We start from the raw sequence: 18,476 nt of genomic DNA on the forward strand, positions 1-18,476 counted from the left end.
GGAACACTCTTAGATGAAATGAAAGCAATTCACTTCAAATTATCAGATGATAACAAAGCTGTTGATGACACAAAGAAAAGACTAGGGGAAATAGAGGGCGTTTGTTCTTCAGTCGCCTTATTCAAAGAACAAATCGATGAAAATCGAGGCATGCCAGAGAAGAGCCCCAAGTCGTTTACGAATTTGGCTACCAGACTGCACCACTCCGAAGATAGAGCTAGACGCTCAAATCTAGTGTTTTTTGGACTGAAAGTCAATGAAAAAGAAACATGAGAGCAATCAAAAAGTTAATCATCGATTTCTGCAGCAACAGCCTTGAAACTTCGCTGCAACCGAGAGACATTGAGCGCACTCACTGGTTCGGCCGCTTTCGACCAAATAACAATCAACCAATTATGGTACGGTTTTCCCATTTCAAAGATAAGGAGGGCGTATTATCAAGGAGCGCGCGACCCAAGTGCACCAATTTCTGGATCACAACTGACTTCTCGCCAGCTAGTCGCCTTGCTCGTAAAAAGCTAGTGGAACCCGGTAGAAATCAACAAAAACCTTTCAAGGTCCGTTATGATAAACATATACTCAACAACACTACTCACCTTTATAATTCTACTGAGCAGAAGGTCATTCAACAGCCATGGTAGCAATCACAAGACTCATCTCAGCGAGAATCTTCACGAACAGCTCTGTCTTTTGTATACACGAACATAAGAAGTATAATGCCCAAACGCGACTTGCTTTCACACAAAGCGGATACCACTGACTGCAGTTTCATAGTTCTAACCGAAACTTGGCTAAATTCCTCCGTTTCGAGCACTGAACTACAGTGCTGCTTCCCTGAGTTTGCCATATTTCGGCGCGACCGAGAAGACAATCGTGGTGGTGGTGTCATGCTAGCCACGCATAACAGAATGCAGTGCACTATAGTGACCAGCGTCCGTCGGCGCGGCCCGACGGCAGTAGGCGCGCAATGGGACATGCTGAACTTCGCTCCGATTTCGTTACCCAGACAACACTGCGTCTCCCTTTTAAACTCAAAGCATTTCTTAATGAACTTCGGTGACATCGATCGTATCTATCTATCTATCTATCTATCTATCTATCTATCTATCTATCTATCTATCTATCTATCTATCTATCTATCTATCTATCTATCTATCTATCTATCTATCTATCTATCTATCTATCTATCTATCTATCTATCTATCTGTCTGTCTGTCTGTCTGTCTGTCTGTCTGTCTGTCTGTCTGTCTGTCTGTCTGTCTGTCTGTCTGTCTGTCTGTCTGTCTGTCTGTCTGTCTATCTATCTATCTATCTATCTATCTATCTATCTATCTATCTATCTATCTATCTATCTATCTATCTATCTATCTATCTATCTATCTATCTATCTATCTATCTATCTATCCAGCCGACTTCGACTTTTAGCCCTCCTGGTCGTTTCGATGATATCATACCAAACTTAGTACGGTATACATGACTGTATGAAGAACATATTTGACCAGTCATAACATGAAAATCATGACATGTATGTAATGAATGCCATGATTTACATGTTATGGTTCTACAGCTCTTGCGATGGTTTCGTTCGCATGGCATGCTGCAAAACGGGTATGGCAAGACATGATTGCATGGCGAACACAAGCGACAGACCCGAACATGAAAATCATGACATGAGTGTGATGTAACAACATGACTACATGCCAAGCTCATGATGCACTCGCGGTCGCTTCGCTAGCGTCACATATACGAAATTCGGTATTACGGTACGTGAATAGATGACGAAGGTATGGGAATACTGCAAACATGATAATCATAAGATGCGTCTCATGTAACAACATGACTACATGCTACGCTGAAGATGCGGTCGTGGCCGTTTCGCTAGCGTCACATATACCAAATTTGGTATTACGGTACGCGAATTGATGACGAAGTTATGTGACTATTGCAAACGTAATAAACATGAGATGCGTGTCATGTAACAACATGACTACATTGTACGCTCATGATGTGCTCGTGGCCATTTCGCTAGCTTCACATTTACGAAACTCGGTATTACGCGACCCGAACAGACGACACAGGTAAATGACACATCCAAACATGATAATCACGACATGCGTGTCATGTAACATGACTACATGTCACTTTCATGATGTGCTCGCGGCCGTTTCGCTAGCTTCGCACATGCCAAATTTGGTATTACGTGACGTCAATGGATGACGAAGGCAAGTGACTTGTGCAAACATGATAATTATGAGATGTGTGTCTTGTGAGAACATGACTATATGCTACAGCGAAGGCGCCAATACATTTCGATGTGACACGGTGCGCCTGCTCGCTGGCGTTCATTTCGTGTCGCACGCCGGCGTTGCCACGCGCATGCTTTGACGCATGCGCGTTTCAGCGCGTGCGCGTCCCTCCGTCGCGAAAAGAGGGAGATGCAGTGTTGTCTGGGTGACGCGCATGCGCGAAATGCAGCATGTCTCTTTCCGCGCCAGTTGCCGTCGGGCAGCGCCGACGGACGCTGGTGGAACATGGCGTCAGGCTATAGAGTGCTCGCATTTTGCTAACGCAGCATCGCTGATTCCAGCGTGCGCACGATTCAACCCTACATTGGAGTATGTTGGGCCCTTCATGATGCGCTCGCGGCCGTTTTGCTAGCTCCACAGACATCAAGTTTGGTGTTACGTGACGTCAATGAATGACGAAATATATGACTAGTGCAAACATGATAGTCCTGACACGGGTTGCATGTAGGAACATGACAACGTACCACGCTTATAGCGTTCTTGCTGCCGTTTTGCTAGCTCCACATATACTACAGTTGATATTACGTGACGTGAATAGATGCCGAAGGTAAATTTCACATCTGGACATGATAAGCATGACACAGAAGTCATGTACGGCATCAATAACCTCAACCTCGTAACGATGTGCTGATTTTAAAGTGACATATCAACCTTTCTCATTCGTGCTTCGCTTATCATCGATTCCCACTGTACATGGGGTGTGCCAATTTTTTGCTCGCCTCTGGGCTTGTAGTACGGCCCCGCCTCCGTGTTAAAAGTGGGCACGCAAGAGTCTCCATTTCTATCCCCTCCCCTGTTTTGCCGGATCAAACCAATCAAGTGGTTCTCTCTCTCTCTCTCTCGTGACGATGGGACGCCGGACGTGCTAAAACGCGCATGCATCAAAGCAACGGAGTGCGCCGTGCGCCTGCGAGTATATGGTAGGACCGGTGCCTGTCGTCGCAACGCCGGAAGAACACGAAAAAATGAACACTGGCGAGCGCGTGTATCGCGTCACGTTGAAATTTATTGGCGTCTTGACTGTAGCACGTAGTCATGTTCTCACATGACAGGCATCTCATGATTACGATGTTTGCACAAGTCACATACCTTCGTCATCAATTAACGTCACGTAATACCAAATTTGGCATATGTGAAGCTAGCGAAATGACCGGGAGTGCATCATCAGCGTGGCATGTAGTCATGTTGTTACATGACACGCATGTCGTGATTATCATCTTTGCACGAGTCACATACATTCTTCATCCAACCACGCAATATAATAACAAATTTGATAAATGTGACGCTAGCGAAACGGCCGCGAGCTCATCACAAGCGTGGCATGTAGTCATGTCTACTATGTTAGTGTTTGTCGCTTGTGTTTAGAAAAAAATTATTTACAGCATGTACAGAACACAAAGGCTTCATACCATTCCAGTAACAGGGCACATACACTTCGACAAATCTATATTTCACTAGAAACATCACTACGTTACAGTGAAGACATTTGCTCTATATTCCTGACAATGTTGGCATATCTGTACACAAGAACTCAATGCGATATCATGATACAATGGTATAACAATACAATCGATGCAATGAAACACGATATGTAACAAATGAAATCATATAAAACAACTCAACGGGCACTGCTTAGCACCAAGTCGGTCGAAAAATTAGTTGTATCCTTTCGTGTTCCACCTTGACGAAAGGGCATGACCAATGCCGCACAAGCTCTTGCTCCCCGAGGAAGAAAAGCTCCTCGGAGAAGTCCGCTAGGGGGCCAGGCAAGGCTGGTGTGCCTCGCATGGGCGCCGTATTCTACGAAGTTTTTGTCGAACCAAGACTCCTTTTTTGGTGCCAACAGTGGTCTCTCTTGAACTTCAGCAAGTTGCCGACGCTGCTGGTGAGTGCCTCAAACCTCTTTGTTCTTGAGGAGCTTTGCAAACATCAACTCTTGCTGAGCGGGGGAACGCCGCCTCGTTAGCCCTAACGCCACCGGCACCGGCGTCAGGCTCGCGCTTCGACGCGCGTGCACAAGTTCATTCGGCGACGAAATGGCATACATGGTGAGTGGCACGGATTTACCTGCCACAGAATTCAACCCAGAAGAATGGAATGTAGTCCTGAATGCCCAGCAACGCTCACCTCGACAACAGTCAAAAGAAACTGAAGGAACGCAGTCAAGTAAAGCGGCGTCAGCTGCCGAAACGCCAGCACGCAAAACGGAATCACCGCCCAGCGTTTCCTCAAAGCTCGACAACACAGCTGTGGTGCGTCCTCGCTTAAAACGATTGCCACGGTTGCCAGTCGATGGCTTCAAGATTGTCTTTCGTCCGAGTGCGGGTGTAGATCTGGCCCAATACAATGACGTAGAGTTACGTGCGGCTGTAGTCGCCAAAAGCGGACTGCACTCTGTGGTTGCCGACGAAGATCTTGTGTGCACCAATCTGGCCAAGAATATTTTCACCGTGTCCACATCTTGCGCCGACCGAGTTGCCAACTATGCAAAAATACGAGAACTCACGATACGTGGTAAAAAACTGGGATTTCACGCGTACATAGCTCCCCCGGATGGTGCACGGGCAGAGATCATCTACCGCGCTTGGAATGGTGAATCACCTCAGGACTTGCTTCAAGAATTACGTCGGGCGAATCCCCTTCTACCAATAGTTCAAGCAAGGGACATAGGGCATACCTCACGCTCAGTGCTCATTCACTTCATGGCTTAGGAGCTTCCTCCGTCAGTCAAAATGTTTGGCATCCTCTACGCCGTTTTCAACTTTCGACCGAAGGTGGAAGCGTGCCTAAACTGCAGACAAGTCGGCCACTGACGAGATGTATGTCCTTTGCCAAATCGCCTCACTTGCTCAAGCTGCGGACAGAAACACCCGGAGGACTACCCCTGCACCCCGCAGTGCGTCGTCTGTGGGGACGCTCACAAGACGGGTGACAGGGCATGCAAGCAACGCTTTCAGCGTGGCTTCAGCCGTCTCTCTCGGCCACGACAAAGGCCGCAACAAGAGCACCAGCAGGAGCAGCCCGAGTTCAAGCTCGAGAAGGAGTTTTTTCCAAGCATCGACGATAGAAATCGTAGCAGCAGAAGCAAGAGTCCTGGACGAAACCGTAGCAGCAGAAGCAGGAGTCCTGGACGAAACCGTGGCAGCAAAGGCAAAAGCCCTGGACGAAGTACATCACAAAGCCGCGACTTCAGCACCAAACCCGAAAAGGTGAGCTGGGAAAAGCAAGCCTCCTGCTCCTGTTGTATGCTCTCTGACGCTAAAGAAAATTCTAAAACTCGGGAGACTATCGAACGTCTAATGCGAGAGAATCAAGAGTTAAAGCAACAATTGGCTCTGGTGCTGGAATGTTTAAGTACACTTGCAGCTGCCCCACTTGCGTCTTCTCCACCCCTATCTATCTCTTCCTCTGTCATAGAGCCTGATGGGGCAGCAAAATCAGGGACCGATATTATAGATTCCTCTCCACAGCCAGCAGAAAAGAAAAGGACAGAGCAGCCCGAGTCATCGGAGGACGATTTTAAAAGCACCAGTCAAAAAATTCGGAAAGAACACCGCGAACTCAAACAAAAGGTTGATTTAGGCTTTACGCAAATTGCTGAACGCTTCAATAACATAGAGAGTATTCTAGAAGCACAGGACCGGGTTAACTGGCAGAACATGGCAGAGGCCTTTGTCCTGCAGTGGACGTAGTCAGGCTGATGATGATGATTATGATGATGATGATGATTCTAGACGTGTTAGTTGCTCCCACAATCTTAACCCTCTCCAGCGCCTTCGCAGCCATAACCCCCTCCTGCACCCTTGCCTCATCTTCACCCTCTTCACTCTGCATATGGCAATGGAATTGCCGTGGATTAAGAAACAAGAGAGACAACCTCTCACTTTATAGACAGCGGTCTACACGGTCCCCTGATGTCATCTCCGTACAGGAGCCTTTAAAAGCTTGCGAACTCCTCGGCTATCAGGCTGTACATTCGCATCCTAGCTCCCCATGGGCTACCACATATATACAGAGGAATATCTCGTTTATAGTGCATGATCTTTCCGATCTTTACAGTGACTGCCTTCTTCTTGAACTTCTCCCACGTCGTACAGGACAAGGCACATATTTTATTCTGAATATTTATTCTCATCCTAGAGTTGGCCTCACTGCTGTTTTTGAAGCAATCGATAGGGCCATTCAAATAGCAAACTCTGCTCCCATAGTTGTAACGGGTGACTTTAATGCCCCGCACGTAGATTGGGGTTACAGGAGAAACACTCGGAAGGGCACTAACCTTCTTCAATACATTAAGTGAAACAGGTGCACTCCAGTCACTGACTGCATGCCATCAACACGAATTGGCAACAGTGTGAGCAGAGATACCACCCCTGACCTTACTTTCACTAAAATGTGCGACAAGCTAACTGGACACACAGTGGGGTCAACCTCGGCAGTGATCATTACATCCTAACAACTACACTGCCCCAAGCCAATTTTCGTCCACAGTTTCATTTAAAACATATTGTTGACTGGGATAAGTTTCGCGAAATCCGAGACCAAAACCCGAAAAAAGAAACTCAAGACTACAAAGGCTGGGCGTCTCAGCTTAAACAGGATGTAGCTCTTAGCGAAAAAGTAGCCCCAGTAGCACATATCCGTGATCCAGTAGACAGCAAGCTACTCCACCTACGGGAGGCCTATCAGAGCTTGGAGAAACGATGGCTCAAGCAAAAATATAATCGTAAACTAAAACGCAAAATGTCACAAACACTCCAGCTTGTAACTGAACACGCGGCCGAACTTTCATCGCAGCAATGGAACCAGATATGTAACCGGCTCGACGGTACTCTACATATGAAGAACTCTTGGTCCCTGCTTCGCCATATGTTAGATCCATGCTCCTCGCGATGTGAAAGTGATAGGCGAATTACGAAACTCATGTTTGAAGTAGAAAAACAAGGGCAAGACGTTGAAACTGCTCTTAAAACTACGTATTTCCCTGGCCCAAGGCGAGAATCGTTACCTACCTACAATGGAGCTCCCAATGCAGACTTGAATGCACCAATTGCAGAGGCGGAAGTTTGGGCTGCCCTAAGCAAACTTCGCACCACATCTGCTCCAGGACTAGATGGAATTACTAACAAAACACTCCGAAATTTAGACTGCAAGTCAGTGGCAGCTCTTACCGATTACATGAATCAACAATGGGAGCAGGGCACGCGGCCCCAGGAATGGAAGTCAGCTAAGGTGACTTTCATACCCAAACATAATAAGCCGTTAGACCATAATAATTTGAGACCGATCTCTCTTACCTCATGTACAGGAAAAGTGATGGAGCATGTAATTCTCAATCGTCTTCATCGCTACATGGAACAAGAAAAACTGTTTCCATCCACCATGTACGGCTTCCGAGCGGGACTCTCCACTCAGGATGTCATGCTGCAGCTTAAGGAGGACGTGCTAAATCCTACTTTTCCACACATCACCAGAGCCATCCTTGCATTGGACCTGACGAAGGCTTTTGATAATGTTTCTCACTCCTCGATTTTACAATCTGTTAGTGAAATAAACGTAGGCTCTCGCACGCACAGGTATGTCTCTGCCTTTCTCAGCAATAGGTCCGTCTGCCTACAGTTGGGCACTTTCAAAACCGATCCCTTCATGCTAGGTAGCAAGGGAACGCCCCAGGGATCTGTTTTGTCCCCATTCCTTTTTAACGTTACTCTCATACCGCTAGCGCGGGAACTTGCCAAACTTTCTTCCATCAATCACTCCTTGTACGCGAATGACATCACCATCTGGGCCAATACTGGCAATCATGGCGAAATCGAAGCGAAGCTTCAGTTGGCCGCTGACATTGTTGTTAAACACGCCAACAATATTGGGCTCACCTGCTCGGCGGCTAAATCGGAACTCCTAGTAATTGACTTTAAAAAGCAAGATACATGTCACATTCAAGTCACGCTTGATGACACCCCTACTCGCAAGGTCAATAAAATCAATATTTTAGGCCTTAATATTTCCAACAATGGCTCGAACGCTGACACCATAAAGTTAATCCGCACCTCAGTTCAAAATACAGCTTCCCTCATTGAGCGCATATCCAATCGTCATTGCGGCATGAGGGAAGCAGACACACGCCGCCTCATACAGGCCTTTTGCCTATGCAGAATTACCTATTCTATCCCCTACCTCTATCTCTCACTTACGGAGATCGAGCAACTTAACAGACTTATTCGTAATGCCTATAAAACTGCGCTCCATCTCTCTAAATCAACAGCCACGGATAAACTACTTCAACTTGGGGTGCACAACACTCTGGGAGAGCTTGTAGAGGCGCATCTTTTCAGCCAATATCAAAGACAGGTACTCCTGCGCCGACTTGGAATCAACGTTCCTGGTCACACCACGGTCACGCACGCAGTTCCCGTCACTGTTAGCAGCAACCTATTAATGCCGCCACTCCCCAAAAATACTCACCGAGAACATAAACGGGCGCGACGGGAAGCTCGAGCCAAGTCCCTTCAGAAGCGCTTCCCTCCTAATTCTCCCGCAGTCTATGTAGACGCGGCCGAATATGTAGATCATCGAGCTTTCGCGGTAGCCGTCGTAGATGGATTTCAAAAACTGGTCGCTAATGCGTCCCTTCCAAATTCGACAGAATCCCTGGAAGCAGAGGAGGCGGCAATTGCTTTAGCCATTGTTCACTCCTCCGCTGAGTATATTTTTTTATTCAAAAACTGCAATTCGTAATTTCGCCACTTTCCGAATTCATTCTCCGGCTGCTAAAATTCTTGAATCATCTCTTCCGCCTGATCGTCTCATCACCCTCCTCTGGGTCCCTGCGCACTGTGGACACCCAGGCAACACGGCCGCTCACACCCAAGCCCGAGCACTCGCCAACCGGGCTCACAGCGACCTGCCTTCGCTTCGAAGTGCCAGTGATCGACTTCTCAGCTATCACGATATCAAGCTATTTTACCGAAATTCCCGCCTAACGTATCCCCTGCCACATAAATCTCTCTCCAGAAGTGACCAAGCTTTGTGGCGCAGACTTCAAACGGCCACAGTAACGACTCCTTTTCTTCTCTCCCTTTTTACACATGGCGAAACGACGCCTCATTGCAACTTATGTCCTAGCACCAGAGCCGACTTCCCGCACATATTTCTGAATTGTCCAAACAAACCCAAGCCTCCGTGGCAAGGATCAGAACACCAGGAGCAAAGGGAGGCTGCTCTGCACATCTCGCAATCGGGTTTACAGCTCCGGACAGTGAGCTGGGCCAGAAGGGTCGCCGAAGCACAGCAGTGTCCGGCCACCTAGAGCGGGCCGAGGGCTCGTCGTCATCCTGATTCCCCTTCCCCAACCACACCCCCCTCAAATGATTCTTTCGTGAATCAATAAAGTTGATTACCTACCTTACCTCCTCGGCGAGGAACGCGAGGATCTCTCGTCTCATCCTGCCCAGTAACGGCCACAAAGCATGCCGGCGGCGATTGGCAGCTACGGCCTCACATTGGTTTCACCAAAGGCTGAACAGCCCCGCAACTATTAACAGAGCGTAGGAGCGGCTACGCGGAAATCGGCCGTTGGACACGAAAGTTCGCACACCCTGTCCCCGAAAACCAGCATTAACCGCATGCCAAAAAAGGCGGGAAACCCCACATTCAAACGTCGCATGTCCGTTGGTCTTTACCATGACGTAGTTGGGGCAAATGGAAGTGCGAACCACCTGCCATCGCTGCAACCGATCTCGCGTGGGGAGCAAGCCCCAGCCCAACCTCCAGACAAAGTCTCTGAGATGCCCTGGCCACACTGCGGCAGTTATTGGTTTCCAAGCACGGTTCATTACAGATTGACGATGCTGGGGCATCAAGGGCCGTAGAAGAGCGGCCATTGTGTCCACCACTTTAGAGTCGGCCACCTCTAACTCTGGGCACGTCGCTTCCAAAGGTCGGTGAAATGCCAGAAGGGCTCGATACAAAGATGGTAATCCAGTTGATTGGGGACCTTGGTTTATTTGGCTATCCGGCACGAAGACACGTAGTGATGGCCCCCGATGGTAGCGAGCCAGTGTCTGAGCGGGTTACAATTAGTCAGGTATGCTCGTCGCGCAGTCTTGTTATGGCATACCAAATTTGGTATAGATCCCATTATCGAAACGGCCAGGTGAGCTAAATGTCGTAGGCGGCTTGGTATATACGGTCAATCTCGCCGCAGTTCACTTAAAAATGCTTCGTATTTATTAAACGCGTGTGTTGGGAACGAACCAGCCGCACAGTACATGATGATGACATGAGACAGTGCCTCCTGTATAAAAATCTGTGCGGGGCACACCGCCATCGAGGGGCCGTCGAACGCCACTTTTCTCCGCTGCCGCCCCACCGTTGTGGTCTAGTGGCTAAGGTACTCTGCTGCTGACCCGCAGGTCGCGGGATCAAATCCCGGCTGCGGCGGCTGCATTTCCGATGGAGGCGGAAATGTTGTAGGCCCGTGTGCTCATGAGGCCCGTGTGTTCAGATTTGAGTGCACGTTAAAGAACCCCATGGTGGTCTGAATTTCCGAAGCCCTCACCTACAATGTCTCTCATAATCATATGGTGGTTTCGGGACTTTAAAGCCCACACATCAATCAAATTTCACCGCTGCCGCTAGGGGCACTGGGTAAACAGGGTGCCGCTGCTGCCATTCCGTCTGGGTGTTGCATGCAGCCCATTCAGTAACGCGCAACTTCCTTTTGTGGGACAGTTTTCGGCAAGTACGTGCGTAGAAAGCTTTACGATGGCCTACTTCTGTGTTCCGCTGTGCAAATTGGACGAGAAAAAGTACCGGCAGGGCTTTCCTTTCATGAACTACCTGCTGACGCAGACGCTCGAGCGCGCTGGCTTGCCGCAATACGACGAGACAAGTGGTCGCCGAACACCACCTCATGCTACACCAAAGTATGTAGTCGCCACTTCATAGAAGAGGACTTCATCGAAGGCAAGCGGTGAGGCCTAAAAAAAGGGGCTGTGCCATCATCTTTTGAAGAATACTCGCCTCATCTCCAGCTGAGATAATCTCCGGCGCGAAACAGCAAGCATCGACAAACGAGTGAGTGCTACAATGGCGCGCAGCGACTGCGCTAGCGGCAACGTTGCTTCAGCAGCGGAGGATATGTCGGATTGTTGCACGATGGAAACATCATCGGAGGCCAACTTGCGTGATTAAGGCGTACAGGTAGACAGCAGGTCAACTTCAAGTGTGCTTGTCACTGAGAAAGCGAAGTGGAGAAGAAAAGAAATTGAGTAGGGGAGCCAGTTGCTTCGACTGCAACAGACCGTCGACAAGTACAAAATGGAATTGAAAAAGCCGCACGAAGATGCCCTGGTTGCGGATGTTTCTTACATCAAAGAAAGGGCAAAAGAAAAGGAACCCGCAGCTTTATTCTTGACTGATCAGATTGAGAACTTCAAGAGGCGGCCTAGCTGGTCTGAGGAACTGGTCTGTTTTGCAAGAGCTGGAGAAGGTTTTAAAAACTGGACTTGTCGCATTTAGCATGGCATCAAACGTTGCAACCAAACAATGTGCCCAAGTGTCAACAGGCACACTGCTCACTGAAGCTTCTCCTTCGCTAGCACAGCAGCCGTCTCAGCTACAGATAGCTGTATGTGTTTTGCAACGGCTCTATGCAACAGTCTTGCCTCAGCACTTGCCGTCACTCGAGATTTCTGCAACTGTTTATGTTGGGGGCTATATTGCCCACGTCATTAACGAGCACATGTGTTGTGGAAATTGCACTGCAGTCTGCACTAAGCCAGCGAGCAATCAACCTATCTTGCAGTTCACTCGCAGCCAGGATCGAGGTGGGCTTCTTTACGCGACAGACCAGTTGCTGTTTGCCTTTGACGTGCTGAGGGCATTTGCGGATCATGCTCTGAAGGACATTCCGACTTTAAAAAGCCATTGTCTACCCTGGTTAAGTATGCTGTGCCAGCATTGTGTGCTTCAAACCTGCTCAAGTGCAAGGAGATGGATGGCACTCACAGAGCTAAGCTCATGGAGCTGATATCTGTTCGGTTTTTGCGGCCTCTGCTGGTGAACTATGCATTCACTGTCAGTGACAAGCATAATGCTTTCAAGTACTTCGCGAACAAGCCCCTGAAGAGAAAATATGCAAAACTGTGAGGCTACCGAAAATAGACGTACTTACTAATAAATGTTCCGTCTTTTTTCAAAATGTATTCGTATCGCATCAATTGGGTTAATTTTGCAGAATATAGAGTTGCTATGCAGGGCAAGTCAACGTTGGAAATTTATGGACATCATGTCCAAGCATCTAGGTGTGTGAGTAAGCGGCATGTTTTTGGTATTAATTTAGCGTGGCGTTCTCCACTTGCGGCTAGTGCGTGAAAGCTGGCAACCAGATCGCTGAAACACTCGGTAACATAATTCAGCGATTACAGCCGCGTTATATTGAGGTTTAAGCGCAGAATATAAAGGATTTAATCTGTTTTATTTTGAGCGTGGTGCCAGAACCACGAAGGCTGCGACACGTAGCGAACTCTGGCACCCTGTTTAGGTGGTGACACCTAGTGGCGAGGCGCCGCACTCGCACCGACGGGGTAGTCCCATTGTTTTCTTCTGCTTTTACCGGGCACTGAAAGTTATAAAGGAGGAACTGCATGAGAAGACCGAGGTGAAAGGAAGTGTTCCCATAAGCGCCACCATCCTGAATTTCCTTACCTTGGCATTCTTTCTGCCGTGGCCTTCTGCTGCACTGCTGAACATCCGCGTTCCGTCGTCTGCTCAGCGTCCCCATAGCGTCTGCTTCATTTTTACACACGTGCGTGCAGACGCTACTATAGAACACCTACGCTACGGGGACGCTGAGCAAAAGACGCGAAGCAGGCGTGCAGCAGTGCTGCAGAAGGCCACTACAGAAAGACAGCCAATGTAAGGAGACGTCCACGGTGTTGTGGTGCCATCTATATACGAATGAGTAAACCAGCTGCGAAAAAGCGTGTACTTGGTGGGACGATGCAGTATTAAGATGCCTCTGGCAACTCACTCTTCACATCAATCGGTGCAGCCATGGAGGATGGAATGGTAAGAGAGGCCCTGACGTCACTCGTTGTGAAGCCGCACGGAGGAAGAAAAGGTAGGAGAGGACATGCCCAGCCGGCGCGGGGCGTAAAAAATGCGGCGGAGTTTACGTCACAGCGGCCATATACACTAGGCACAATGGCGGCGTTGTGTTATTGTTGATGTAGTGCGGTGCGTCACCATTCAGGAGGTCCAGTGGCGGTGTGCGTGTTTTCATGAGCCTCGCACCTAACCGTGGCGTACTGCAGTTGTTCGACAGGATCCATTCTTTTTGCCGCATTGTTAGCTACGCGATTTCCCTCCGGTGTTGGTTCTGACCAGGTGTCTGAACTAGAAACCACGGAACGAGCGCACGTATACGTACTACGAATTCGCAGCGTCCGTCAAAAACTGTATCTAGCCCACAGCCTGACCAAAAATTTCATAAAGCCTAAAAAGAAGCGCAAAAGGGGGAAAGAGTGATCTGAAAGAAGCTGTACAAATTTCGGTGCCTGGTTCGTCGAGCGGCAATGTCCGAAATATCACCTTTATTTTCACAAAGAACATATCTATTAAAAAAAAGCTTAACGTGCAACTTGCCATGTTTATCGTAAACACCGGCAGTGCAAGAGTACAACACCCATACGCAGAGATTTCGTCAACCGTATCGCGGCAAGACAGCGTGTTGAAATCCGTTCGGTTGGTTTCAGATAGCACCGGCGCACGCGGCGCGCAGGCCACGTGCTTTTTGAGACAGAGAGGGAGTCGCGCCTTCTGCTTCTCATTCATATGTAAACAAGAGAGGAGAATTAGCCCAGTTAATATGGCCGACTTCCGGCATCATCGCGGCTTCACGAGTGACGCCAGGGCCTCTCCTACCTTTCCTTCCTCCGTGTGAAGCCACGATGAAGCCGGAAGTCAGTCATATTGACTGGACAAATTCTTCTCTCTTGTTTACGAATGAATGCGAAGCAGAAGGCGCGACTGCCTCTCTATCTCAAAAAGCACGTGGCCTGCGCGCCGCGTGCGCCAGTGCTATCCGAAACCAACGGAGCTCGTTTCAACACGCTGTCCTGCCGCGATATGGTTGACGAAATCTCTGCGTATGAGTGTTGTACTCTTGCACTGCCGGCGTTTACGATAAACACGGCAAGTTGCACGTTAAGCTTTTTTCTTATTTGATGTGTTCTTTTGAAAATAAAGATGATATTTCAGACATTGCCGCGCGACGAACCAGGCACCGAAATTTGTACACAGATCAATTTTCCCCCCTTCTGCGCTTCTTTTTAGGCTTTATGAAATTTTCGGTCAGGCTTTGGGCTAGACGCAGTTTTGACAGACGCTGCAAAATCGGAGTACGTATACGCACGCTAGTTCCGTGGTTTCTAGTTCAGACACCTGGTTATAACCACCATCAGAGAAAAATCGCGTAGCTAACAATGCGGCTCAAAGAATGGATGCTGTCGAAAACCTGCAGTACGCCACGGTTAGGTGCGAGGCCTATGAAAACGCGCCCACCACCGCTGGACCGCCTGAACGGTGCCATACCGCACTACATCAATAATAACAAAACGCCGCCATTGTGCCCATTGAATATGGCCGGTGTGATGTAATTTGCGCCACATTTTTTACGCCCTGCGTCGGCTGGGCATGCCCTCTCCTACCTTTCCCTCCTCCGCGGGTGCTGCTATCAAGGAAGGAAAAACTTTTCCTCCCTCCATGGGTGCAGCCTTCGCCTCGTTACAGTGTACTAGAAGGAGGCAGTGGAATGAACGAGGTGGCCGCGCCGCATCTCGGCTGATTCTCCGACGGGTGACAGTAGCGGTGGCGCTGTTGTCCCTGGGTACTGAAGATCTCAGGAGCGTCTGCATTGGGAGCGTGCGCGCCGTACCCCACGAAAACGTCTAATTGCTCGTTTTTAGCGCATGTAATGCGTGTCTGAGCCTTGAAAACTGGACTCACCGGCTACACGCCAAGGTGCACGAGTGAGTATGCAGGCATGCCGAAATTTCGTCGAGACATTCACTGTTTCAAGAGCCTGTCGACCCACACACACACACAAAAAAAATATCAATCAAAGTTTGCACAGATCCGCCTAGCTTCTTACTCAATCAGCGCTTTAAGCTGCATTACATCATAAGTGGGTACTCTCGAACTATAAAGAGAGGAGAAGTATGAAAACTACGACTAAATCATATGTTTCGCGCTCACTTTCGCTCAGTCAAAAAATTACAACACAGTCACCTTCCATCTGCATGCTTCGCATAACATAGATTTCCAAGGTGCGTGGGATCTTGAGAATTTTTTTGAAGCAGTATTCATTACTAAAGCAATGCACCCATCGCGACTCACTCCAAGGTCAACGCAGTGCCGACCAGACGACACAAAACGGGACATTTTGGCTTAGGCTATCTGTTCTAGACTGGCACCAGCCCGGATCAGCATTTCGGTGAAGGCTAAATACCCAACAAAATTTTAACATATACCATCGAATGGTTAAATACGGGTTAGCTCGCCTTTTAGGATCGATAAGCTCGTTTTGATTGATGGCGGAAATGAACGAATGGTGCAAATAAAGCGAGGAACACAGAAAAAGAATTCCACACAACGTCAGGGGTCATTATGAGTTCAACAGAAACTTTTTGTTCTTTTCGCTTTTTTGATTTCTATATTCGTGCATTATTCACCAATATTATCGATTAAGTGCATATATTCATCCTAATCAGACAGTCACAAATAAAGGCTAATGCGCTCACTCGTTTCTACCCAGGAAGTTTCTGTTTCTTCATACACTTCACCGTAGTTGCTTGTTGGAGTATCCGTTGACACATCCACCTCCTCCTCTTTTTCGGCAGAGAACTTGACCTCGGTCGTCGTCGTCGTCGTGCATTCAGTGCCGTTGGGGACGACCGAAGGAGCACTCGTCGCTGACTCGATTAACTCGCGCTCCTTCCTTGTCAATGGAGTTGTAAGTGGGCTTGTTGTTGTAGTTCTCTCTAACGAGGCTAGCTTCTTGGTTGAGTCGACCAAGAAGAAGATGAGAAGGATTACTAGGCCGACCAAGAAAGCCACCGTGAAGAGCATGCATGTCCACGTATTCGTCTGCCGGTCATCTAGCTCGGAATGCCAGTCGTACGAGGCTCGCTGGACAACCACTTTTTCCGACCAGAGTGGTAGTGGGCTTCCCTGCAAGGCAGCGTCTCAAATTAGTACTGCAGTAGGCAAGTGTCTTCGTAGGCTGCTTGACATGCAGCAGCGTCGTTAAGACATTTGTTCGATTAGTGAGTGACTTAGGGCGCCGTAGCCAATGCCTTGAACAACTTTTATGGATCACTTAGCGGCTTTGCAAAGAAGAAATATTCTCGAAAATGTGCTGTCAGAAGGACTCCTTTATCTCCAAGCTTGATTGTGCTATGACAACGCAACACGACGAGGTTAAGACTGTTTCACCAGTTGGCCAGGTTGTGCATTACACTCGGCGCTTGCTGCCCCTGTGTCAGTCCTTCCTACTCGAAATTCATCGATCAGATATTCGACCAGAATGACGGCATTTCGAAGAAGGCTGATTCTAGGACACCTCAACTTGAAGTGGTGCACGCGCATTTTTTCTTGGCGATTGACGAAGACAAGCACTTTTAACTTATCTCACAAGCAATGCACAACAACCAGCCGTCATCTTGCGATAGTACCATGCATATACTTTGACAAGCACGACTTTATACCCGAAACTGCGGCAAAATGTGAGCGTTGTGCCTCCTGATTAAAGGCTATGAAAGTTTATCTTCAGGTAATTCAGCAATGATTAAGCTCAAGATATTCTTTAGAGCTTGTTGTCGTTAAACAACATTTTGAAAAATAATGGTATCACGCAAGTAAGTGCTCTCCTTGCCGATCTCTTCCGACTCACACATGACATTGACGGTGTACTCACGTTTTGGGCGGGTAGTTGTGGGGCTGTCAGAAATAGCTGACTTTCCTGTTTATAGCCCGGAGCAGCCTTGAGTTTCCGTTGGTCACCAGCTTCAATATCTCTTTTTCTGAGGGCGTCGTTCTGATCTTGGGCGTTAGCCTGGTGCTCTAGCACGTTTGCCTGCAGTTCATTCGTAGACCCTCGCCTGGCTCTTGGAGCCTGTTCCTGCTGTGGGATATCTCGAAGCGACGGTGAAGTAGGCTTGGGCGGCAGCAGCTTCACATTGCCGACAACTTTATCTCCTTCAGCAGCTGCAGAGCTCTTAGGAAGGGTGAACACGCACGCTGCAAGTGCGGACGGATTTACTTCTGCTATGTCGTGCCTTGAGCCGGCCTTGGACCTTGGAGGACTCCGACTTGTTGTTTGAGGAGGGGCCGTATGTATCGGGGGTGCGGTTGGTGACAGCTTAGGGAGCTCGCAGAAGTCTTCGGCATTAGGCACCGTGATGCTCTTGCGGCGAACGTTGAGTGCGAGTGACGGAGCTGTGACTGCCTTTTCTTCGGCGACGTTGCACCTGGAGCCACGCCTAAAGCCTGTGGCCACCTGACTCGGCACTTCACAGGATTGGGCAAGTGCCGCAAACGCTGGTTGATGTGTCCCGGCGGCAAGTCGGGCGTCTTCGTCTTTAAACACTGCAGGACTTCCGCGTCGCTCCTTAGCCATGTGAGACAATGTAGCGGTCGTTTTCGCAAAGCACGGGTCGCACCTCTTCCTCTTTTTCGTCTTCTCGGAAATCGGGGCATTGTAATAATGGTATTACGATGATGATGTTGACCCACCTTTATGATGACTCTATCTTTAACTGGTGCACGACATGGCAAGTGAATTTAATTACTAGCAAATATATAGTTTGGTGTGTTTCCGGAATATATCTTCTGCTACCTACTTGACGACATTCCACTCGAACTTGTCACCGCCTATTGTTATCTGGGTGTAGCCAACACTACTTGTTAATTCATTGATTATTATGTGGGGTTTAATATCCCGAAACCACCATGTGATTATGAGAGACGCCGTAGTGAGGACTGCGGAAATTTCGAGCACCTGGGGTTCTTTGATGCCCACCCAAATCTGAGCGCATGAAGCTACAGCATTCTCATCTCCATCGAAAATGCAGCTGCCGCAGCCAGGATTCGATCCCGCGACCTGTG

General features: G+C 48.5%; 1 protein-coding gene across 1 annotated transcript; it reads right to left on the reverse strand.

The window, feature by feature from the left end:
- Positions 1-16,074: 16,074 nt before the first annotated feature.
- On the reverse strand, positions 16,075-18,019 carry LOC142768528 (uncharacterized). Its single transcript, XM_075870532.1, has 2 exons — positions 17,287-18,019; positions 16,075-16,541 (listed from the first exon to the last, which is right to left on the reverse strand). The coding sequence occupies exons 1-2, from the start codon at positions 17,986-17,988 to the stop codon at positions 16,086-16,088; spliced, it is 1,158 nt and encodes a 385-aa protein (XP_075726647.1). The 5' UTR covers positions 17,989-18,019; the 3' UTR covers positions 16,075-16,085.
- Positions 18,020-18,476: the final 457 nt, after the last annotated feature.

This window comes from Rhipicephalus microplus, chromosome 1 (assembly GCF_043290135.1).
Source record: "Rhipicephalus microplus isolate Deutch F79 chromosome 1, USDA_Rmic, whole genome shotgun sequence".
Taxonomy (NCBI): Eukaryota; Metazoa; Arthropoda; class Arachnida; order Ixodida; family Ixodidae; genus Rhipicephalus; species Rhipicephalus microplus.